This window comes from Myxine glutinosa, chromosome 2 (genome assembly GCF_964187855.1).
Source record: "Myxine glutinosa chromosome 2, kmMyxGlut1.1, whole genome shotgun sequence".
NCBI classification, from domain to species: Eukaryota; Metazoa; Chordata; class Myxini; order Myxiniformes; family Myxinidae; genus Myxine; species Myxine glutinosa.
In genome coordinates this window covers 51066804-51093473 of record NC_136262.1, presented here as the reverse complement: position 1 = coordinate 51093473, position 26670 = coordinate 51066804, and the positions used below count along the sequence as shown (strand labels likewise).

Here is a 26670-nt window from a genome sequence, read left to right as displayed (position 1 = left end):
AATTGGTAGGGTGGGGGTGGGGCAGCGCCCCCTGTAGGTTTGAGCAGGAATTTGTAATTTGTCCATGGTGCCGGCGATAGCTCGCCTACACTTCGTGAAGGACACCGTAGGATTTTTAATGTCCATCAACGAATGCTGGCAGATGTGGCGTCCGTTTAACGTCCATCCGAGGGACGGCACACACATTGATGCCTCGGCGTGCCTTCAAAACACCAGGGCAACAGTTTACAGCTGGGTCTGGATTCAAACCCAGGAGAGACAGCTGAGAAGCCAGTGTGCGTACCTCTAGAAGAGTCTCCAACATCCTGCAATCCCAATTAATTTCATCTACCAAGAAAGATAATGCACAGATCCCGTTAAAAAAAACCTGTTTCCTTGACGACCACAAAACATAGAATAAACCGTTTATTTAAACGCATTGACTGTCGTAGATTGACAAGATGAACATGAAGGTAACATGACAGTTTTACCGAGCAGAACAACATATGCTGTTAATATCAAAAGTATAGACAATGCCAATAATAATATTATTTTTGATTATTATTACTCTCATTTTCATTATAATATGATCATTCTTAATATCAAGAGTAGTTTAGCATTAATTCATCCTATTGTAATTGAAGAATATATCACTTTTTACTAATGGTCGACCCTAAAAATTATTGGCGATGGAACAGAAGGATTTCAAAGGCAAAGACAAATTACCGCCATTTGATTTAAACCTTCAAACGTTTTTTTTTCATCTTCAATGCGAGTTGCTCTACATTGGCTAAATAATGTTGCAGGAAAAAAAAAATCACCTACTTGTTAATTTCCATGATGACGTCACAATGTTGCAACGAAGATTCTGCTTATCCGAAGGTTAACACGTCTCTGAAATGAGATGAACTGAACGCGTGATGTGTAGTTACGAAGCAAATAAAATCATGACGTCATTCGCAACCAGGTTTGTGTTGCCTCTCATGTCATTTCCCTTCTCTACCCCGCTTTCTTTTCTACCCCATTAATCCTCCCATACCTAACCTTATTTGTAGGTTAATGTGTTCCCTGATCCCTTATTCTCTCTCTCCTCTTTTTCCTGTTCGTTCATTATTTGCTTGTTGTGTTCATTGCCTTGTTTCCTCTGTGTTCCTGCTCTTCTATGAGCCTCGATTTTGTAAGAAATGCAATTTAAAAACCTCTTTCGGTGTGTCACACATGGAGGTTCCACTTTACGCATACGTATAGTGAGGCCCAGCAAATCGAGTCTGAGTTTGTAAAACCATTTCTTAAATAAAAACCTAAAACTCTTTTCAAGATTTAAATACAATTATCGCATATTAACACATTTTTCCAATTTGGATGGTTACTGGATTTTTGGGGAAATCCGGTTAACTTCGTAAATGGTACGTCCGCCTATGATGTTGGATTTCGAATCGGCCTGGACTAAAAATGCAAACTGGGTTGAGTTGGGCACGCTCCTTAGAAGCATCCATGTTTAAGTCGATCATGCATGAACGATGTGATTTCAGCAAAAAATTCGATCAGAGCATTGCAGTAATAGCATAAAGAGCTTGCCAGAAAAAAAAGGGAAGGATGTAAAGGGCGTACAGAAGAGTCGTGCGTCGGGTGCATATGGAGATTTATCCAAAGGAGTAATGAAAGTTATATCAAATGTCATTCGGGCTGAACCTTCCCTTTTGATTGAATGGTGATGCCCTTTGGCTGAAATGTCATGCGGAACCTTCTCGGTCTTTTAACATCTTTACAGTTGTTTGTGTTTTTTTGTGAATCGAATTACTTCAATCAACACCTTGCGTTGTCTGTCATATGCTGTGCTGGATGTAATTGGGTTACCCATTGGTCCAAGTGGGATTTAAGGTGAAACTCTCGATTACGTCGTCTTTGAATGTGTCGTTCTCCTTTCGTACGCAACACTTTCTCAGAGTTCCAGAAAGAGATAAAATTTTGTTCTGATTTGAAAAATTCGTACATTAGAGGCTCAGTAGTCACAAAGCTATTTCATCAGTTATAAACTAGGAAGTGTCCAAGATATAATTTTGCCATGGGTACTCCAGGAGTAAAAACGTACAAAACATAAAGATTAATCTTCACCTCCAAATAAATTGATAGGAAGCATTTCCCCTGTAAACTCAACCTCTTTCTCTCTCTCCTATTAATTATTTTGAACTATTCATAATCACACCTTTCAGAACCTTAAAACACCTCTCCCTTTACTCTATTTCAAATCAGCAATTATATCCGCTCCCCACACCTTATTAATGATGCTCTCGTTTGATGCCCTCCTTTGCTCCTCGCTTTTATCTGGCCCTTTGCCTAGCACCAGATGAAAGAAAATTATGTCTTGGTATTAACCCTTTATTTACCACCTCAAAAATACATGGAGAAGGTGGAAATCCTTCTAGAATCTCATCACAAATGAGGTGTTGAATATCCTAGAAAATGTCATATGTTGCAAAAAAACAAAACAAATTGTGTTCACCACCTGCATGGACCGAGAGGCCCTAACAGGTGGTTGAAGCAAGTAGCAGTACCTGCCACACCCACTGAATCTTTCTTAGGAGTCTCAAGTTGAAGGCTTCAAGTCTGATTTTTTTGCATTCTGAATCCGAGACCGACCAATCGAGAGACTTGACACCGACACAAATTTGAGTCCGAGACTTGAGTTGTGGGTCATTGGTGAAACCACACAGCTGAACCTTGTATGATTATAAGGTAATTTCCATATGATTCCACAACAGAGCATGTCAGCTGCTGAATATAGAACCTTCATGTTTAACTCGCTCTAAACTATTTCCTGTGAAACACTAATTTCACACAAAAGGCTGCCTTGATGTAAGCTTCCTTTGGCGGTATAAAAACAAGGGGCATTAAGATGGGACTTTAACCCAAAACATCACAAATCAACGGATAATTCACGTTATTGCATCAACCATATACATTCATATACATTGTGCATTCAAAAAGTTTAATTGTGGTCACGTGAGCATTTGTGGCCATTCGGGTGGAACGTTATGTCATGATGTCATTTACGTGCTGTTTTGATCAGCCAACTGGAATCGAGCAGTGCTGTATAAATGATATATCCAATAACTGCTTTTTTATTCCACATGGTTTGACCAAATACCTTATGTACAGTATCAGACATCTTCCCTAACTTGTAGCAACAAACAGTGCAATTTTTATGCAAGGGACACAGTGGGATATTCCACCATTGCAGGGGATGTATACACTTTTACACTCCAGCCACCTTTACTCTGGATTTTACCTTGGCATCCGTCATGCTAATATCTTCTGGTAGACTATGGTTCGCATAGGTACCTTCACTCTTGGGTGACCATGTTTTTGTCATGACTACGCAGTTCTGCATCATTGAAGCATCATTAATGGCTTGTCGGTTGGCACATCCCTTGGATACAGAAGGTGCACAAGTGCTACCTGTTTCCCTGATTGACTCGTTGGTCCGCAAACCATCCCACCTCCCAAAACCTCCAGCTGGTGTATCATCCAGAATCCTCAATGGGCTTGTGTGAGAACTGTGTGAAAGCAGCCCAAGGTAGTCCTTACTTTTGTTTGTGTTTGTCGGTGAGTCCCAGGTGGTCATTCCCACTGCAGAAATCGCTCCTGCTTCTGTGGATGTACATGCAGGACATTGTTCCATGCACTCGGGACTTGTTTGAGGAGTATCTACAAAAATGTCGTCCGTGTCATCAGAGCTGCAGGCAATGAATGATTGGCTCAAACACTTGTCTGATAACACAGGCATTGGGTCATTCCTGCACACATTCAGTGGCACAGCACAGCATTCTATGTCAGGAAAGTCGGTGCTACAGCTAAGAAAGCTGTCATTGCTTGAAGCATTGTGTAGGTCGACACGTGGAGCTGTTACTGTGGAATAAGGCCTACAGTGACCGGATGACTGCGATGAGTCTTCTTCCCCTTCGGTATCCATCACCATGTCTTTGATAACAGTAGATCCGCAATACAAAGGCAACATTGACTCACTTCTGCCTCTGACGCCTTCTGCAAGTTCCAGCTCGATGTTTCCAATGCTAAACTGACTGACAGTGATAGTGGGGCACTGACCCTGCAGAGACCTGGAGAAGCACGCATCTTGGTATTGAGAATCACAAGACTTGGAGCTTGTATCGGAAAGGGTACAATGAGTGGCTTTTAAAGGAGTTTGGGTGACATGGTTGCCACATATTTTTTCTACCTTTTTACTGTTTTCTGCCCCGTGCTTGTTTGTAGAAGCTTCCATAAGTTCTAAGCTTTTTGCGAAGACATCTCGTACATTCATGGAGATGATGCTGCCATTCCTCTTGGCTCTTGCCAGTGCTTCACGCCGTTTTACTGCCTTTTCCTGCCGCTTTTGCTCCTTGTAGAACTCGGAGAAGTTGTTGACAATGATAGGAATGGGCAACGCTATGACAAGTACACCTGCGATGCAACACAAGCCACCAATGATCTTCCCCAGCAGTGTTTTAGGGTATATATCTCCATATCCTACTGTTGTCATGGTGATGGTTGCCCACCAGAAGGAGGCTGGAATGCTGCTGAACTTGGTGTCTTTCTCATCCTTCTCCGCAAAAAATACTAGACTTGAGAATATCATGATGCCCATAGCCAGGAAAAGTATGAGGAGTCCCAATTCATTATAGCTCCTCTTGAGTGTGAAGCCGAGAGACTGTAGACCCGTGGAGTGCCGCGCTAGTTTCAGGATGCGTAGTATGCGCATGATGCGGAAGATCTGTACGACCCTCCGTACATTTTGGAACTGCAGCACACTCTTGTTGGACTCAGTCAAGAATATGGTCACGTAGTAAGGCAACACGGCTAGCAGATCGATGACGTTAAGAACGCCTTTGAAAAACTTCCACTTTTTGGGTGCAGACAGGAAGCGAAGCACGTACTCCATCGTGAACCACGCGATGCACACTGCCTCCACATGTGCTAGGATTGGGTTGTCGGATGCTTGACCGAACTGGTCCACATGCTGCAGGTTCTTCAGTGTGTTCAAAGAGAGTGCGATGGTGGACAGCACAATGAAGAGAATGGAAATAATCGCAAGTATCTGTGGAAGACGGATGCAAGGAAGCATTTTAAGCATGTTTTGTGGTCAAGGTTAATGAAGATCGACATTGCACTGCAAATAACAATGCTGTTGTCAGAAGAAAGAAACACATCATGGAATGCAAACATTTGAGACATCTACAAGCTATTCATGCAAGAGTAGAGGAAGTGTGAAGGGTGTTTTGAGAAAAATCATTTAAAGTAATATAAGGGTAGAGAAATGTAAGGGAGATGTAGAGGAAATTAGAAGGATGTTCAAAGAGGGTTAGGAAGATGTAGGAGTAAAGGGGGTAGGAGGGAAGGAAACTATGGTATGGAGAGGTCAAATAGGTCATATGAATAAATCGATGAAAATAGGTCAAATAGGTCATAAATCACAATAAACCAATGTTATGTTCTTCTATCTGCATCACATTAGCATTGAGCAATTTTGAACATATATATACCAATGTTTATCAATTTGTCTTCGTTGATTGTAAAATAAATAATAGACCAACTCCATTTTAATGCACAGACCACTGTATCACCAAGTCACCAATCACCAAGAAAGCTTTACTTTTGGAGGGGGAAAGCTTCACCTTTACCTCCACCTTACTGTATGAAGAAAAGGTTTATATGTACAGTATATATATATATAGATCTGCTGGACCGATATCGGTATCGACAATCGACACAGGCCGATAACAGCAATTTTTTGATAATCGCTATCGGCTGACTGGAGTCAGTGTGAGTGCCGATTACTGATTACATTGTAATCTTTACAAGCCAAAAACCTTGAGTAGTTTTCACTCTTGTTTAGGACGAATTTCAATAAACAAACAAACAAACAAAAAAAACAACGTTGAATTATAGACGTTTCAAGGAGTTGTGCATAAACATTAGTCTTTCTAAGCAGCTGACAATTGTCGTGTGATGGGTTGAAAAAATTTGGCTTGGCATTTTGGAAAACACGTTCATATGGCAAATGGCTCGGAAATCAGGTGTTATCAAATTTATTTTGCTTTGCAACTCACAATGAGAAACAGCATAACCTTTCTAAAGCACACCCGAATCCCATAAATTAACGAATTGCATTAAAAACAGCCGCTGGTATGAAGGAAAACGTGATTGCTCTTACGCTGCTGAAGTTAAAAAGTTAAAACCTACTGTACCTACTTCCTGGCAGAGTACATATTGATGTCATGCGTTCCAGGTGCAACCGAGTGCATCAAAGCATCAGTAAAATTCATTTTAGCTCACCTGGAACGTAGTTCTGGGGAGCTTATGGGATGGCGTGTCATCCGTCCGTCAGTCTGTCCGTCAGTCCGCAAACACTTGCAACCTCTTCTCCAAAACTGCTGATGGGATTGTGAACAAACTTGGCTAAGATAATATTTTGTATGTTGGAACTCAAGTTTGTTCAGGGCATTACAAATTTTTGAGGGATAAGGGGGTCTACTGGGGGTCAATGTGGTTCCAGGTTTGACCCCCCAAAATAGAACTACACACATGATTTCGATGAAACTTGACCGCAACCTTCATCACCCATGATGTGTCAAAGTTTTTTCATGGCATAAGAAAAAAATCAGGCACTAATTTGGTTTACAGGGTATCTGCATCACATTTAGATTTAGGAGTTTTTTGAAGGAAAAATGTACATTACAGTATATATTTTGATGTGTTTGATGAAACACAGCCATCTTGGCGGAGGTTCATTTTAAATCGGCCCCCCAAAATAGGAATTTGTTTTCTTCTTAGAAACTACACACACAATTCCGATGAAACCGAACCACAACCTTCATCACTGCACTAAAGTTTGTTTACAACATTAGAAATATCGGGGTCTAAGGGGGTCTACGGGAGTGTTGCCCCACAAAATAGGTATTTTTTTTCTGTTTGTTTAAAGTCTTATATATATATAAGACTTTAAACAAACAGAAAAAAATACCTATTTTCCTAGGTATACAGAATACCTATATATATATATATGATTCTACATGATGCCCTATCTCCGAGCAACCATTGAAATTGGTTTAAAATACCGTGATGCTGGTTAAAATACCTTTTAGTCGGTGTAGTATACTGCTTTATTCTACCAGGTGAGAGCCCGGTGGTATTGCCCCCTATTTTTTTCACATTTCAAAGCTGGGCCGACAGTATTCTGGGTACTTTAGGTACCTTATAAGTGCATACTGCATTTCCGGTTCGTGCTGTTCTGGCTTGAACGGTTTGCTGCACGATGCCGAAGTCCAGCATTATTTTCTGATTAACGCGCTTGATGCAACTTTGGCCGATCGAGTTACTTACTGTATGAACAATTGTTCAGAATGGAATCCTTTTGTAACCTGGGACTCCCTGTACTGTATTTTGTATAAAACTTGCTTTTCACAACCAGACAAGTATATGAAACCCTTCATTTTATATCCATCAAGAGCCTATCAAATAAGCACACGGTAGCTCATTATTCATTTTAAAATGACAGGATGCTGCCGTTCGATACACCAATCAATTAGAGAGGGGAATTAAAATTTGGAAAACACGTTCATATGGCAAATGGCTCGGAAATCAGGCGTTATCAAATTTATTTTGCTTTGCAACTCACAAAGTTTGCAACTTTTTTGCAACAACAACAACAACAACAACAACAACAACAACGTCGTTTGCAACAACTTTGCAACTCACAAACCCCTATAAACAGCATAACCTTTCTAAAGCACACCCGAATCCCATAAATTAACGAATTGCATTAAAAACAGCCGCTGGTATGAAGGAAAACGTGATTGCTCTTACACTGCTGAAGTTAAAAAGTTAAAACCTACTTCCTACTTCCTGGCAGAGTACATATTGATGTCATGCATTCCAGGTGCAACCGAGTGCATCAAAGCATCAGTAAAATTCATTTTAGCTCGACTCACACAAACTCAATAACATCAATCGTGGGCACGGCACCAATCCGGCGCAGTATCCACTTCATGTGTGCACAATGCACTATGACGTCGTTATTTATGACTTTATAATCGGCATCGGTATCGGCATCGGTATCGGTATCGGTATCGGCATCGGTATCGGTATCGGTATCGGCATCGGTATCGACATCGGCATCGGTATCGGCATCGGCATCGGTATCGGCATCGGCATCGGTATCGGTATCGGTATCGGCATCGGTATCGGTATCGGTAATTTTTCCAGCGGTGAATCCGCTTAAATGTCCAAACAAATGTCCAAATGTCCTGTCCTGCCGTACATCAAAAAATGAAGAAGAAGAACATTTCTAACCCACCATGTTTAATTAGAGGGGAATTTTGAGGGTTCTCGGGATTAGATTAGATTATAAGTTATAAGGAAACCTTAATTCTAGTGGGTTCTAAAGGGTAATGCGAAAGGGTAATTCTAAATGGTTCTAAAGGGTAAATCTAAAGGGTTCTAAAGAGTGATTATAAAGCGTAATTCTAAGGGGTTCTAAAGGGTTAATTCTAAACGGTCCTAAAGAGTAATTCTATTTGTTTATAGGCTTTGTTTTATTGTTTATTTTATTTTGTTTATAGGCTTTATTGTATATAGGCTTTTATTGTTTTGTTTATAGGCTTCTAATTCATTTATAGGCTTTGCCAATTTCATATTAAAAATGCCAAACTGAACCGCTTCCTTTGGACATGGGTGTGATTTTTTATTGGTAATCGGTTATAGTCAAATTTTCCAATCAGCCCAGCGCTATTATGTGCATTGCCTTCAGAAAGTATTTACACCCCTTGACTTTTTCACATTTTGTTGTGTTTCAGCCTGAATTTAAAATGGATTAAGTTGACTTTTTTTTTCACTGATCTACACATAATACCCCATAATGTCAGGGTGGAATGTTTTAAATTGAATTTATTACACAATAATTAAAAATGAAAAGCTGGAATGTCTTGAGTCAATAAGTATATTTGCTATGACGCTCCAGATTGAGCTCAGGTGCATTCAATTCCATCTAATGATCCTTGAGATGTCTTTACAACTTGATTGGAGTCCACCTGTGACCAATTCAATTGATTGGACATGATTTAGAAAGAAACACACCTTTCTATATGAGGTCCCACACTTGACAGTACATGTCAGAGCAGAAACTCTGCTATGAAGTCCAAGGAACTGTCTGTAGAACTTCGACGTAGAATTGTGAGGAGGCATAGATCTGGAGAAGGGTATAAAACTATTTCTGGAGTGTCAAAATTAAGCACGATATCTCAAAACTTCATGGGTGGATTCGGAAGAAACCTGGTGGGCAGGTTGGTGTGACAAAGGAGGAGTCTATTCAATTTCTTTGAAAATCAGAATCCGGATCCGGACACGGGAGTTTTTTTATTACCTGCGCCACCAAAGGTGGATGGAGGTTATGTTTTCACCATGTCTGTCTGTTTGTCCATCTGTCTGTCTGTCCGTTTGTGAACAAAATATCTCAAAGATTTGTGGACGGATTCGGACGAAATTTAGCAGATATGTAGCGTATGTGGCGAGGACGAAATGATATGATTTTGGTGAAGATCCTGATTCGGATCCGGCTACTAGAATTTTTAGGTGATTCTTCACCATTGGGAGATAGGGCCAAAAATGATAAATAGCAGGATATCTCAAAAAGTTATGGACGGATTTGGACGAAACCTGGAGGACCGGTTGGGTGTCTGACAAGGACCATTCGATTCGATTTTGGTTAAGATCTGAATATGGATTCGGATATGAGATTTATTTAATTCTGTAAGTCATTCTTCACCATTGGGAGATAGGGCCAAAAACGATACATAGCAGGATATCTCAAAAAGTTATGGATGTATTTGGACGAAACTTGTTGGACAGGTTGTGTGTGTGTGACAAGGAAGAATCGATTCAATTTTGGTGAAGATGCGGATCCGGATCCAGCTAGTCGAATTTTTAAAGTGATTCTTCACCATTGAGTGATATGGCCAAAAATGATATATAGCAGGATATCTCAAAAAGTTGTGGACGGACGATTTTGATTAAATGTGATTCTGTATTGTGATTTTCTGGTCTACTCTCGGATACAAAATGTAAAGTGTTCACCTCGGCTCTCTAATGAGTGTCGTTATAGTTTTGTAAGGGATTACTCACAATTGAGAGATTTGGCCAAAAACGATATATCGCACGATATTTGACAAAACTCTGGACGGATTATGATGACTTGATGAGACATGGTGAATGAGTTGGTTTGGTGACAAAAACAAGCCAATGAGATTTTGGTTCAGGTCCGAATCCAGATCCGGTCTATCATTATCAGTGTGATACAAAACATAAACTATTGTTACAGACGCGGTTGTGGATGTTGGTTTACCGAGCGGTTTGGTATGACCACGCCTGCACGTTTACCCGATTATACTCGAACCTTGGCCGAGTCGCGCTATGCTAGGTCAATGAAGGAAAAGGACACAACGGCTGGGATTAAAATGACACGACACCAAGGGTTCAGTTCTCAAGACCTCCAGAGGAGGTTATATTAGGGCGGAAGGTCAGATTACAACGACAAGAGGGACAGCATAGGAAGACAGGCACTTAAACACGGTCTTATAATAGCCCCGACAGACGACAGATAAACAGGACAAAGGCTGACTCACACGGGGATTGATGGCAAGGAAAGCGGGTGGTCGATGGCTCAAGGTGCACTCTTGGCTCAGGGCAGAATCGACCCGGTCCGGTCCAGAGATGTGGGAGGTCTCTATCTCAGCGCTCGGAGGTGGTGACTTGTCTTCTTCAGTCGGGGGCGCATCTGACGTCACGTCCGGTAAGTCGCTGCGTATATCCGGCGGGGAGTGACACGCCCTCGGCTCGTTAGCTCCGCCCCAGATGGAATCGGCCCGTTGCTTCTCATTGGGTGCGTGCGGGGGGGTTACCGGCTCCGCCCTTGACGAGGGGCCGACAGGCAGCCCCTTCTTGGTAACCCCGTCGGCGCACATGGGTAATGGCGGCTAACCGAGCCGGAGTGAGGACGCACACTCCCCGCACGCCGCGCCGCGCCCCTCTGTTGTTGTAGTTGTTGTTGTAGTTGTTGTTGTAGTTGTAGTTGTTGTTGTTGTTGTTTCATGGGGAAGATGGGAGGAGGTAAGGGGAGGTCCTAAACTCACTACTGGTGCCATACGATCACATTCTGGTGCAACGAAGAGTCAGAATTAATGGAAACGAGTCCTTAACTGACATAGACTAAGAATAACTAGCAAGATGTCCTATAGTTGTCTACGTGAGATGCGGTGGACCTGGGCACGACATTTAATGGGGGAAAAAGGGGAAGGTCGGTTCTACAGAGTGTTATTTACAGGCAATGGGACTAGGGAATGGGGGATTGGGGATAGTTGGGGAGTATTGGGGAAATAGGGGAATATTTACAAGCGGATATGGAGGCCAAATGCCATATTCGCAACATTGCACCCTTCTCTACCCTCGGGGCGTCCCGACCTGATAAATTTTTACCTACTTTAGTGTGGCACGCAGATGTAGTTCCCTCTACTATTAACTCTACCCTGAGTGCGCCAGTTTTACAGATATTCACAAATGAGTAAATATGTCCCCCTGCGACGTTGCACCCTCCTCCTCACAGAAACACACCCACAGGATAACCGAATCTGGAAAGAATTCGCAAACTAAACATACAGCTGGTAGGGAGCATTATTTACAAGACTACGCTGATATTTACACTACGATCCAGGACCTGTTTTTGGAGGAACACATGCAGATGTTATGCATAGAGAGAGCACGCATGCCAGCATCGATACACCAACCCACGAGTGCTCTGTGGCCTTACGGCCTTTAATAATGTGCAGAGCACCCCTTCCCAGCACCAAAAGCACCACCCCATCACACAGTCAGCACCATCCGGTGCACCAATAAAGTGTTTATAAATCACCGGTGGTGTCGCAGCCGGCCGATGTTCTGCCGCTGGTCTTGCCTTCGTGTGGTGCACTTGGTGTTCTTGCCTCTTTCAAAAAAATAAAGAAAGGCGCCAACCGCGTCCATTTCTGTATTGTGGCCATCAGGGGGCCAACTATAAGTGGTTCACCTTGTATGGCATAGGTGCCACATTGACCCATAGGTCCATCAATGGGTGGTGCTTGGCCGCAAAAGAACTGCGGTCCATTGTGGGTGGCCACCAAAATTGCGGTCCATATGGTGTATCGATCCAGGCAGCAAGCAGCGAAAGTGCAGGCCCACAACTGCGTAGCCAGCACCTCTCTCTCCTCTCTCTCTACCCCAAAGCCAGATCCTCGGAGGTGGGAGACAAAAGAAGCAGACAAGTGAGTAAGGTGGTAAGGGCGCAAAAGTGCACGCAATGTAAGGTAATGCACACTGGGGGCACATGGGAACCAGGTGAGACAGGTACGTTCCTACCGTACCCTCCCCCCCACCAGGTAACCTACATGGCCCCTCCCTTACCCCTTACTGTATCCACACAACACAACACTACCCATAAACATCTACTTTACAAATCAACAAACATCCCTACTGTCTTCCCCGTTCCTCCCATAAACCAAATTCGTCTTCTCTCCCTCCTAACCAATCAAATTTGCCATTTTCAACTTTCATCAAAATTTGCTATCACCAATTCATCATCAGTCCCTCCTAGGGAGGGAGAGATGGAATCACCCCAATGTCTCATCCACGTCGTGATGCGTCTCACAAATCCTCACAGCAATTCTCATTTCTGCAACACAAACAAAGAAAACACAGGTGTGGAGTCATCATCATCACCACAGGTAAGTGGCTGCGTATGGTGCGACAGGTTCATCAATCCTAACTATTTCCTAAATGACTTTAACAACTTTACATTACCCGGGGTCTTTCTCCGGCCAAACCATTGGCCCTCTTACACTATGGGTTCTAAAAACCAATTCCCATTGTCCAAACTGTGGTGCTTTTCAATTTGGGGTCTCACTCCCCCGATTCATCTCCCGGTGCCCTCGCACAATTTCCGGGCTGTGGCGTGTACCTCTCCCAGCGGGTCTACCCACCTGCACACCTCCACCACTGCAGTTGCCTCCGAGCTTACCTGCTCCTTACCCTAACCTAACTACCTGGGGAAGGCCCTCTGGCGCTCTCCCCACTCGGTGCCCTCTCTGGCACTGGGCTACCCGATCCACACCCGGGATCCTCAGGCACCCACTGACACTAACGGCTCCCAGAGCCCACCTGCGGCCTCACCTGGCCGACATCCTCACAGTGGTGGAGTGCCCAACCAACTACACACACTAACAGGCTACACGCCCAGCCATTTCCACAACACTAATGCACCCATCCAAATACCATTCTGTCACCCGCACCACAGATGCCAATATCCAACCACAATTTACCTATACCCTCTACCTAACACTTACACTACCCGCCCCGGGTATTCGTGAAAGGGGTCCACTCTTCCCCCATCCACACCTTCGCACCATGCACACCACTCCGTACCACTTACTCCAACTCTCTCCACACACCTGTACCTGCACACCTGTGCTCTCACACCTGGTGCCACCTGCACCCTTCTCTCCCCAAGCGCATTCGCGCTGATCCACAACACTCACTACTCACACACTACTCCACACACCTGTCCAGTTGCACACCTATGCAATCACACCTGTTCCATCCTCACACAGCATCATCTCATCTAACTACTCCCCTCTGAAACTTGCGCTTCCCAGTCGTCCCTTTAACCTATTGCGCTCCCTCGTCATTATCATCCACACTAATCTACCTGCGTCCCCACTACAGGTATCAGTCACTAACTAAACTTAACGTCACCTAATGTCATCTTTCTAGATCCCTACAATATAACCTAACCCACCCGGGCTAGTTTTCACTGCCATACACCCAATAAGCTATTGCTCCTTTGCCCCCACATTATGGGAAGGGTGGCAAGGATGCCACCCTTACCCACCGGGCCCATCGCTCACTACCAATTTTGCACATCAAATTTCAACAAATTAAAAATTTGCCAATCACTACCCATCATCTGCCAATTACTACTGCCAATCCTTTGCCAATCATCAAATTTTGTTTTTCTCTAATTTTGGGGCCAAAACACTAACCTCATCACCCAGTCTACTCACTAATGCCTCTCGGTGCGCCAACTCCTATCCAAAGCCCGGCTTCGTGAAGCCAAGCCATGAATGCGGGTTGTTCTGTGCCAGCGGCTGGATGCGTCCGGCACTCGGTGCAGGGACGGGGGCTTACCCGGGCCGAGATCCCACGCACCATCTCGGCGTGGAGCCATCCAATGTCCCGATCTCGACCTGCCGGAATGCCTCAACAAAAAGTGGTCGCCATGACGACCCTTTCTATCGGGCTGCCCGCTCCGCCGAGTGGAGCACGGACGCGGCCGTTCAAAGCGAGGCCCAGCACGCACCGAGGGCCCGATTCGGCTAAAAGTCGACCTAACCTTTAACCCGGTTACCTTCGATGCCTCACCTGCATGCTTACACCCCGCAGCCCGTTCCTTGCTCACACATCCAGCCGTTTCCATGCTCCTCGTACCTTTCCTTACACACCCAGGTACCCTCATTCCACTCACAGCCTTGGTCACACACCTGACCACCGAACACCTTGGCACACATTCGTCGCTCGCACACCTCACCAATACACCTCTTCGCGCCTCTGTCTCTCACGCCTCCCTCCTCTGTCACCTCCTCTGTGACAATCACAGGTGTGCTCTCATTCGCACACCCAACCACGTGCCTCACCACCAACTCCAGCGTGCATTCCCACTCACGCTCTACCATTCCAGGTGTGCATCCTCCATCCCAGGTGTACATCCTCGCTCAGCTGTCACAACCAACTCACTCTCCTTGTCACTCTCACTACTCTCACCTCCATTCTTGACAGCGCACTCACCCTTACTCTTGACAGCGCACTCTTTCCTCATGCACCTGTCCGTCACACACCTTTCTCGCGCACACTCTCCCGTTACACCCTCTGTAACACTCACCACAGGTGTGCATTCTTCCTTGCCCTTGACAGCGCACTCTTTCCCCATGCACCTGTCCGTCACACACCTTTCTCGCGCACACTCCTGTGCACACTCTCCCGTCACACCCTCGGTAACACTTACCACACCGCGCTTCCATGTGCTCCCTCGCACACGCGCTACGACCGACTCACTCTCGCCAGCACCCTCACTCCTTGGCACGCACTTTTTCCTCACACACCCCAGAGTCGGACTTTCTCGCACACCTCCTCTTTCGCACACCAGACCTGTCGCACACTTCACCAACGGCCTCTCACGAACACCCGGGTCTATCTCGACCCCCAAGCTCCTTAAATCCCCTGGCGCATCATACGCACGACCATATTGGTCACCACTTACACCGGGTCCTCTTCCTCATCGCTTCTCCTCCATCACCTGCGAATCCCTCATCCGGTTAATGAGCACATCATCACGATCCAAACACAGACTTTGGACCAATTCTTTTATCTCCTCTTTTATCTCTTTCTTATCCCCTCTCCGTCGCTTCTTAATTTCGCTCACCCCTTCTTCCACTTCTTCTAATTTCTGCTTCACCTCTTTTATCCCCCGGTACGTCTCCTCAAGCTCGTCCTCCAAGGCTACCTTGACCGTTTCCATGTGCGTCCTCACCTGCCGGTCCTTCGTCTCCATTACCTCTATCACCTCGTCCAACCTCGTTGTCAGTCCCTCACGTACCATCTGACATTCCCTCTTCGTCGCTATCAAGTCGTCTTTTAGTTCTTTCTGTGTCGCTTTCAACCCTCCTAATACCGCAGTGTTCCTTTGAACCTGCTCCGTTACTTCTTTTTGTCCCTCCGTCAGCTGTTCCACCTCCTGCGTCAGGTCCTCTATGCCCCCTTGTAACCTTACAGTCCCCTTTCTCACCTCCTTCTCCATGTGCTCCTTACAGTGCCTCACCTCCTCGCGCACTCCTCCGACCTCCTCACTCACACCTCTTCTGATCTCCTCTCCCATCACTTGCATCTCCTGCCCAGATGCCACCCTCATCTGCTCCATTTCCTCCCTGTGAGCATCCAGTTTGGTTTCTACCCCCATTCTGACCCCCTCTATCTGCTGCCCCATTTGTTTAACTTCCCTTTCCGCTTGGTCCCTCATGTCCCTCAATTTGCCTTCCATGGTGTTTTCTAACCTCTCTAACCCTTTTTGCATCCCTTCCATTTGATTCTCTTGAGCGGCCATTCTGTTTTCTACCCCCGTTAACCCCTCCTGTATTTCCCCTAATCTATTGTCTAATTTCCCAAATTTCTTGTCTAATCCCTTAAAATTATTGTCTAACCCCTCACCGGTACCCCTCGCTTCGTCCCTCATTACCCCCAATTGCTCACCCTGAGCATCCATCCGGTTCCCCATTACCCCCAATTGCTCATTCTGAGCCTCCATCCGGTTCCCCATTTGTCCCATACTGCTTTTCAAACCTCTAATTTGGTCTCCCAATTGCTCACCCATTTGTTCCATAAGGGCCCTCATTTGCAGGAGGAAAAGGTTCGAATCCACCAGGGGCGCTGCCACGGTCGCGGGCGCGGTGACCAGCGAGGCGCCATTTTGCGCCCCCGCTACATCGGGCGCAACGACGCTATTTTGTGCGTCTGCTACCCTCGCTGCTTCGCTCTCCTCGCGTCCCTCAATTTGGTCCTGGACCTACCCTGCCTCACTCTCCCCTACCGGACCCCAGCTGTCTTGATCCGCCATAGCGCGACTTTCAAAATTCGGGGTTTTATTTCCGTAAAACAAATTCAAATTTCGCCGTTATAATTTCGAGCGCGGGAAACGCGCTCCGGATCGAATTCTACCTCCCCAACACCAATTGTTACCCTAGTGGTACAATTGGTGTTCCAAAATTTGGGCCTAATAAATTTAGTCCCAGGTCCGAATTCCACTCCTCGACACCAATTGTTACAGACGCGGTTGTGGATGTTGGTTTACCGAGCGGTTTGGTATGACCGCGCCTGCACGTTTACCCGATTATACTCGAACCTTGGCCGAGTCGCGCTATGCTAGGTCAATGAAGGAAAAGGACACAACGGCTGGGATTAAAATGACACGACACCAAGGGTTCAGTTCTCAAGACCTCCGGAGGAGGTTATATTAGGGCGGAAGGTCAGATTACAACGACAAGAGGGACAGCATAGGAAGACAGGCACTTAAACACGGTCTTATAATAGCCCCGACAGACGACAGATAAACAGGACAAAGGCTGACTCACACGGGGATTGATGGCAAGGAAAGCGGGTGGTCGATGGCTCAAGGTGCACTCTTGGCTCAGGGCAGAATTGACCCGGTCCGGTCCAGAGATGTGGGAGGTCTCTCTCTCAGCGCTCGGAGGTGGTGACTTGTCTTCTTCAGTCGGGGGCGCATCTGACGTCACGTCCGGTAAGTCGCTGCGTATATCCGGCGGGGAGTGACACGCCCTCGGCTCGTTAGCTCCGCCCCAGATGGAATCGGCCCATTGCTTCTCATTGGGTGCATGCGGGGGGGTTACCGGCTCCGCCCTTGACGAGGGGCCGACAGGCAGCCCCTTCTTGGTAACCCCGTCGGCGCACATGGGTAATGGCGGCTAACCGAGCCAGAGTGAGGACGCACACTCCCCGCACGCCGTGCTGCGCCCCTCTGTTGTTGTAGTTGTTGTTGTAGTTGTTGTTGTAGTTGTTGTTGTTGTTGTTGTAGTTGTTGTTTCATGGGGAAGATGGGAGGAGGTAAGGGGAGGTCCTAAACTCACTACTGGTGCCATACGATCACATTCTGGTGCAACGAAGAGTCAGAATTAATGGAAACGAGTCCTTAACTGACATAGACTAAGAATAACTAGCAAGATGTCCTATAGTTGTCTACGTGAGATGCGGTGGACCTGGGCACGACATTTAATGGGGGAAAAAGGGGAAGGTCGGTTCTACAGAGTGTTATTTACAGGCAATGGGACTAGGGAATGGGGGATTGGGGATAGTTGGGGAGTATTGGGGAAATAGGGGAATATTTACAAGCGGATATGGAGGCCAAATGCCATATTCGCAACACTATTCATAATGGCGGAGTTATGTTCTCTACCAAGTGTCGTTCTCGTTTCCTCTTTTAATTAACCATTTTCTCAAGTGATTAATTGATATCTCACTCGGTCAAATTGAAGCTTGTTATCACACTGAAAACCGACTCGAATTTGACGATGGTAAACGCAATCCAGATCAAAGTGGATGATAGTAGTGAGCGTACATAATTGATGATCGAGGAAACGAAAATGCACGAAAACATGGAACCCGGAAGTTCCATACACTGAAACGCAATTTTTTTTTATGACCTACGGATCGTAATGGAGCTGCCACTTACATTTTACACACATCGACATAAGGACGAGACACAACACAGGACTATTCAACGTTAAAAACACAGCCACTGAGTTTCTAGGAAGTGACGCTGACGTCACACAAAATGGTGGCGCTTTTCTCTCCACATACTGGGTCATTTGCCATTGTCTTCCCAGGGTTGTTTGTCTGTGTTCCACCCTTTTAAATGCTGAGCATCAAGCAAGGGAGCAGCATGTACTATTTTTAAAGTCTTTGGTATGACTCGGTCACCGTTCAAACTGCCAACCTGCCAGATGTGGAGGAGGATGCCCTCGGACCCATTACATTATGTGGAGGACCCATACACCACCTAATCTGGTATTGCCCCAGACATGGAGAGGATGCTCTACCCATTACATTATGTGTAGGACCCATTACACCACCTAATCTGCGACATGGAGAGGCTGCTCTACCCATGACACCACCTAGTCTGGTATTGAGCAGACATGGAGAGGATGCTCTACCCATGACACCACCTAGTCTGGTATTGCCCAGACATGGAGAGGATGCTCTACCCATTACATTATGTGGAGGACCCATTACACCACCTAATCTGCGACATGGAAAGGATGCTCTACCCATGACACCACCTAGTCTGGCATTGCCCCTGACATGGAGAGGATGCTCTACCCATTACACCACCTCGTCTGGTATTTCCCAGACATGGAAAGGATGCTCTACCCATGACACCACCTAGTCTGGCATTGCCCTGACATGGAGAGGATGCATTACACTACCTAGTCTGGTATTGCCCCAGACATGGAGAGGATGCTCTACCCATTACACCACCTAGTCTGGTATTGCCCCAGACATGGAGAGGATGCTCTACCCATTACACTACCTAGTCTGGTATTGCCTAGACTTGGAGAGGATGCTCTACCCAATACACCACCTAGTCTGGTATTGCCCCAGACATGGAGAGGATGCTCTACCCATTACACCACCTAGTCTGATATTGCCCCCGAGATGGAGAGGATGCTCTACCCATTACACCACCTAGTCTGGTATTGCCCCAGACATGGAGAGTATGCTCTACCCATTACACCACCCAGTCTGGTATTGCCCAGACATTGAGAGGATGCTCTACCCATTACACCACCTCGTCTGGTATTGCCCAGACATGGAGAGGATGCCCTACCCATTACATTATGTGGAGGACCCATTACACCACCTAATCTGCGACATGGAGAGGATGCTCTACCCATGACACCACCTAGTCTGGTATTGCCCCAGACATGGAGAGGATGCTCTACCCACTACACCACCTAGTCTGGTATTGCCCCAGACACAGAGAGGATGCTCTACCCATTACACCACCGAGTCTGGTATTGCCCCAGACATGGAGAGGATATATATATACAGTCGTAGCCAAAAATATTGGCACCCTTGCACGTTTTTCAAATAACACAACTTTCTCGAAAAAAAAGTTTAAATTGACAAAAATGTTTCGTCTCCACAATTCTTCATTTCACTGTTAATATTACAGAACCTTTGTTTTCGATTCAGAACTTAATATATAATTTTAAATCATAAAATAAAAACAAATGGCATTGACAAAATTATTGACACCCGAGACTTAATCTTTGACAGCACAGAATTTGGACAAATAACTGCAGTCAAGCGCTTCCTATAGCCATGAATGAGCTTCCTACACCTCTATACTGGCAGTTTGGCCCACTCTTCTTGTGCAAACTGCTCAAGTTCTCCCAAATTTGAAGGGTGCCTTCTCCCAACTGCTGTTTTCAGATCTCCCGATAGGTGTTCAATGGGATTTAGATCTGGACTCATTGCTGGTCACTTCAGAACAGTCCAGCGTTTTGGCTTGAACCTTTCCTGGGTGATTTTTGAAGTGTGTTTGGGGTCATTGTCCTGTTGCAAGACCCATGACCTTCGACGGAGACCCAGGTTTCTGACACTGGGTTTAACATTGCGCTCCAGAATGCCATGGTAATCTCCTGATTTCATGATGCCATGCACACATTCAAGGCAACCAATGCCATAGGCAGCACAGCGACCCCAAACATCACTGAGCCTCCTCCATGTTTGACTGTAGGGAAGGTTTTCTTTTCTTGAAGGCTTCATTTGTTCTCTGTAAGCATAGAGATGATGTGCTTCACAAAAAGCTCCATGTTGGTCTCATCTGTCCACAGGACATTCTCCCAGAAGGATTTTCGCTTGTTCAGGTGTGTTTTGGAAAACACCAGTCGGGCTTTCTCAGCAGTGGGGTCCTCCTGTGTCTCGTAGCATAGAACCCCCTTTCATTGAGTTGGCGAAAATGGTGCGAGTTGAAACTGTCGTAGATTATGTCTGAAGGTCAGCTTGAATCTCTTTGGCAGTTGATTGAGGTACTTTCACCACCATTCGAACAATCCTTCACTGCAATCTTCGATCAAGTTTTCTCTTGTGGCCACGTCCTGGGAGGTTGACTACAGTGCCATGGGCCTTAAACTTCCTGATAACATTGCGTATGGTGGACACAGGAACATAAAAGTCTCTGGAGATGGACCTATAGCCTTGAGATTGTCCATGCTTGGCTACAATCTTGTATCTGACCTCCTCGGACAATTCTCTGGTTTTCTTTTTCTCCATTCTCATTGTGGTAAACACAGTGATCCAATACATCAGAATGACTCCTTTTCTCTATTCAAACTGGTTGAATGAGTGATCACCCTTCAGCCCAAATTGGGCTAAGGGGTATTGTCGTCACGGGCGTCGTCCAGGCGTGCATCCGGGCGTCCGCCAACATTTGGTTTCCGTCAATTTCAAGAACGGCTTGTCCGATTAAATCCATTTTTGCAGTGTGTATTGGGGTTGAGTAGAGGAAGGTTCCTTTCGAAAATGGGCGCACTGCGATTTTCAATATGGCCGCCATGACAGCCATCTTGAAATTGGTTTCCGTCAATTTTGAGCAGAACGGCTTGTCGGATTTAATCCATTTTTGCAGTGTGTGTTGGGGTTGAGTAGAGGAAGGTTCATGGGTGCTGCGATTTTCAATATGGCCGCCACGGCAGCCATCTTGAAATTGGTTTCCATCAATTTTGAGCAGAACGGCTTGTCCGATTAAATCCATTTTTGCAGTGTGTGTTGGGGTTGAGTAGAGGAAGGTTCATGGGTGCTGCGATTTTCAATATGGCCGCCACGGCAGCCATCTTGAAATTGGTTTCCATCAATTTTGAGCAGAACGGCTTGTCCGATTAAATCCATTTTTGCAGTGTGTTTAGGGGTTGAGTAGAGGAAGGTTCATGGGCATGCTGCGATTTTCAATATGGCCGCCACGCCAGCCATCTTTAAATTGGTTTCCGTCAATTTCGAGTAGAATGGCTTGTCCGATTAAATCCATTTTTGCAGTGTGTGTTTGTGTGTGTGTGTGTGTGTGTGTGTGTGTGTGTGTGTGTGTGTGTGTGTGTGTGTGTGTGTGTGTGTGTGTTGGGGTTGGGTAGAGGAAGGTTCCTTTCGAAAATGGGCACGCTGCGATTTTCAATATGGCCACCACGGCGGCCATCTTGAAATTGGTTTCCACCATGCATGGGCTGAGAGGTTACGCCCGCTTTGCGGTGCTATTTATTTTTATATTGCAGGCACCTGCAACTCACCATAGGTGAGTTCAATTCCAAAGTAAAGAAGAATCACCTGCTTGAAATCTCATTATTTCTAACAACTTATAAAAGGTGCCAATAATATTGTCCGGGCCATTTTAGGATTTCTACGTGTAATAATTAGGTATGATTTAGTCATTTTTTTCACCTTTTTTTTGTTTTGTTCTACTGCAAACCAAAGAAATACATATGTAGATACCAAAATATTTTTTTCCCCTCCTCGCCCCCGTGAATTTGTGCTGGGCGCCCTTGTTGTGTTTATTCGTAGTAATCGTTATAAGATGTAGAATAAGCTAAGTTTCTGCTTCTTGGCCCTTTTTCTTTCCCATCGATAAGTTTCACTGTAAGTATTTGTAAATAAATCAAATCGTTAAACGTTTCCTTTCCCTCTGTCGATGAATGTCTTTTCTTCCATTGGTCCTCCATTGCTTGCACCCAGACTAATGATCGGCCGTAACAAAATTAGCATTAGCCCGGCGGGTACCAACGGTTGCTCGGCCGTCTAAATTTCTATCCAGGAACAAAAGAAAGTGGTACACCGGCAGAGGGTACGGTACGTTCCCCGATTGAAACCGTCATGTGGTACAGGTAAGTGGAGTTAGACGATGGACCCTGCTATCACGTGATGGTCCAATTGGCATTCGTAGTTGCTGGTTCACAATCTGCCAAAGTACGAAGTTATTCGTGCATGGCAGCCGCATGTCCGGTATGTTCGGGAGGGAACGGAGGCTAACCCCCTCATAGTAGACCCGAACCCCGGGCCATGACAATATATACATAAATGTATATACTGTATATATATCATCAGAATCATTTATACAGGACTCGTTGGTGTAATGATTAGAGCATTCTGCCTGAGTGTGTGAGGTGGGTGATTAAAAACAGGGTCAAGTCATATCGAAGACATTTAAAATGGTGCATTCGCTCCCTTGCATTTTCATCATTTAAAGGTTAAGAGTACAGACAATCCTCATAGGTTGGCATCCTTAGGGAGGAGGAAAGTCCTCCTTAGGAAATGCCCGGCTGACTGTAGTGAGAAAAGCAGTGTCATTGTTGTGATGTCGCTGTAACCCAGAGTAGCCCAGGAAGTGACGGCAATTCCCCCAAGCTCAGTGGCTGTGTTTGTCTCGTCTAATAATCTTGGGTTGTGTCGTGGATGTTTGTCTGTATGCCTATTTGTGTGTGTGTGTGGCAGCTCCACTACAAGCCTTAGATCATGTATTAAAAATGTATATAATATGGTACGTCAAAATCATATGCATATGATTGTGATAAACCATGCGCTGTTACAGAGCATCAGTGCTGCCGAAACAGTTTCTTAGCAAGAGTTATACTGTATCACTTACCACTGCCTTCCCAACAGTAGTTGGGTCAGGAATTTGGAAGTTTGCAATTCTGCCAGCGATAGCTTGCCTACTATTCACTAATGACACCGTGGGATCTTCAACATCTACCAACGAATGCCGGTAGATGTAACGCCCAGTTTAACACATCCACACATTGGCACAGCACACACGTTGATGAATCACACTGCCTATGAAAGACCAGGTTGACGGTTTATAGCTGGGTCGAGATTCGAACCCACTAGACAGCTCAAACGTGTGTGTGCATACCTCTAAGCTATCCTGCCTGTAGGATATTATATTTAGTAACAAATTTATGACCAGACAGTGCAGTATCAAGAATGCTATCACTGAGATGTTGTCAAACCTTTCTAATCCAAATTTTAATTCATGTTCAAGCTGTTCAACAACATGAATGTAGTGCCATTAAACAAACAATAGAATTTAATTGAATAGGTCAAAAAAGTCACCTATTCGTCGGTATGTTATTCAACTACAACACCTGCACTGTTTTTCCAAACTGCAATACATCCAGTTATCCCAAAAAATATTGTGGGATATTCAGGCATTGTAAATGTAGCGGTGGATTTTGGTGGAAATTCACATCGAGCATATGCATTACTGTGCAAAAGTCCGAGGCCACCACATATTTTTCACTGATGTGTAATTTATTTTGTTTACAAAGTCAAGGCTCGTGGAAGAGCTCGGACACAGAGCGGATCAGGAGGTCAAGGGACAAAATAGAGGGAGACTTGGACAAATAAGGGATGAGGAGCCGGGCAGGACAAGACGGATACAGAAGCAAACTTTCAGGAATGCATAGATGGAAATTTGGAAAGAGGTGGGCCAGTGGGAGTAGAAGAGATAATTGTTTTGGAAGATGATCTGAGATTGTGGTGAACAGCTGTCTTCATGACCTGGAGGGAAGGAGGAGATTGGAAAGAATTGATATCAACCATAAGGACATTTATCACAATGAGAAAGAGGAATAATCCCATTATGGAATACGATTTGGAATCCTTGAAATGTATGGATCATCAAGTTCTGATTTTTGATGTTACAGATCATCGGTGCTGCTAAAGGAGTTTCTTGGAAAAGGTTTTTGCCTTTGCATTCCCCGCAGTAGTTCGAGCAGGAATTTATAATTTGTTCAGGTTGCCGATGATAACCTACTCTTCACAAAGGACATCGTGGGATCTTCAACGTCCACCAAATAATGTCGGCAGACGGAACGCCCAGTTTAACATCCATTCCGAGGGACGGCACACATATTGATGAATCACCCTGCCTGTGAAACACCAGGATGACAGTTTACAGCTTGGTCGGGATTCAAACTCGGGCTTAGATAGCTTAGAGGCGAGTGTGTGTACTTCTAGGCCATTAAAATTGATGACCGCCATCATGGGATTGGAGCAACCTGCAGTCATGTCCCAGACCACACAGACCATCCACCTCATCCATCATGTTTCTCAAAGTGTTTATGACCTTGTCTCTTTCTCACCCCCTTATCTGTTCCTTCCGTAGCTGGATCCCCCACCAGTTCCGACGTTTCGACCTCCCATGGCAATTCCTGACTGGCTGCTCGCAGTTCAGAACTACATGAAGGAACTACAGTATCCTGTAACGTGTCAACGTGTCTCTCTTGCAGGTAATATAAACTGATGCCATGCCCAAGATATGAAACTCAACAAGACTCAAAATAATAGTTTCACACCAAGAAGGCAATTACCAGAGAGAAATGACTTGCAAAATAGGTAATATAAATGTGGCTTTCAAGAAACAATACAGAAGCATAATGAGACCAAAGAGTTAAAGATAGAAAACGGATTGGAACACCAAATAAGCTCAGCAAAACAGATGAGCAATAGGCCTACTTGGAGAAGTTTCTTAAGAAATAGGAAAAAATCAACAGCTGGATTTGCATAAGAACCAGCACAGACAACAAGGGGTTCACATGGGCTCATCTACTGGTGGAATGTCTCATCAGAAATGGTCTCCATGAGCAAGTTGCTGTCAAAAAGTCCTTTCTGCTAAAGGTAACAAAGCCAAGAGACTGAAATATATGCCCAAGAACATCCGAGTTGGGATGCTAATCAGTGGAGAAAGGAACTTTGGAGTGACGAGTCAAAGTTTGAAATATTCGTAACAAAATAAGGCATTATGTCCGAAGGAGGATTGGTGAGACTGACAAGTATACGAATATGTGTCTATGGCCTACTGTGAAGCATGGCGGAGGATGTATTTCAGTTTCTGGTGTTTTTGATTTGGAGAGAATTGAAGGAACAGTGAATTCTGACAAGTACAAGCAGATCCAAACTCACCATGACATCCCATCAGGAAGGAGGCGATTTGTCGACAGTTTTTTTTTTTCCTGCATGACGACCCCAAACACACTGCAAATGCCGTTAAAACTTATTTAGAAAGAAAAGCAGAGCCAGGAACTCTACAGCTATGAGGCTCCGGCAAATTCTCGACCTTAACATCATATAAACCGCCTGGGAATATTTTGGACAAGAAGAAGAAGAACAAAAAACAACCAAAGTCAAAAACGACTAGAACGGCACTCAGTAGAGAGCATACCACCTCCTGGTTGTCCATATCACTCAATGGTGAAGATTCACTTAAAAAATTAAATAATTCTCATATTCGAATCCATATTCCGATCTTCACCAAAATCGAATATATTCTTCCTTGTCACACACACAACCTGTCCACCAAGATTCGTCCAAATCCGTCCATAACTTTGTGAGATATGTTGTTCACAAACAAACGGACAAACAAGTGGACAAACAGACAGACAGACAGACAGGGGTGAAAAAATAACCTCCATCCACCATTGGTGGAGCAACCTTCCAATGGAATTTCTCCAGAAATTGCAGGAAACCATTCAAAAACGAATATCTGCTGTTTTGCATGAAGAGTTTGTGACAGCAAATATTGAAATTTGATATGCAAATTTGTGAAATTTTAAAATTGAAATTTGTAAAATACAAATGGACTTTGTGAAAAAGGCATTTATTATGACTATAACAGTAAAATCACAAGTCGACTTCACACTCTATAATAGGATATAGATTATTTCAAATTGATGTCATGAAGTTTCCTGCAAACATTAATGCAAGTTTGAGCATTAACCTACTTTGAGCAGAATAATGAGAATTATGAGAGAAAACTATATATTCTTCAGATCATCATTTACTTAATTTTCTTCACCAAGGAAGGGACAACATGTTTTGTTTTTGGTAGGAGGAAAATGTGGATGCCTTCATCACTGGCCTGTTTAATTGGGTATTTTGGTACAAAAGGTACAAACATATATTTGTAATGTCATCGTCATCATAATTCAACAGCCAGAACATTTT

The 26670-nt window shown here is 44.8% G+C and overlaps 1 protein-coding gene across 1 annotated transcript in view; it reads right to left on the bottom strand.

Moving 5' to 3' along the window:
- Window positions 1–3206: 3206 nt before the first annotated feature.
- LOC137413631 (potassium voltage-gated channel subfamily B member 1-like) overlaps window positions 3207–26670 on the bottom strand; it is a 60176-nt gene continuing 36712 nt past the window's right edge. The window contains exon 2 of the mRNA XM_068099063.2: window positions 3207–5074. Coding sequence (XP_067955164.2) covers window positions 3236–5074 — 1839 coding nt within the window. The 3' untranslated portion in view covers window positions 3207–3235. The remainder of the gene's footprint in view (window positions 5075–26670) is intronic.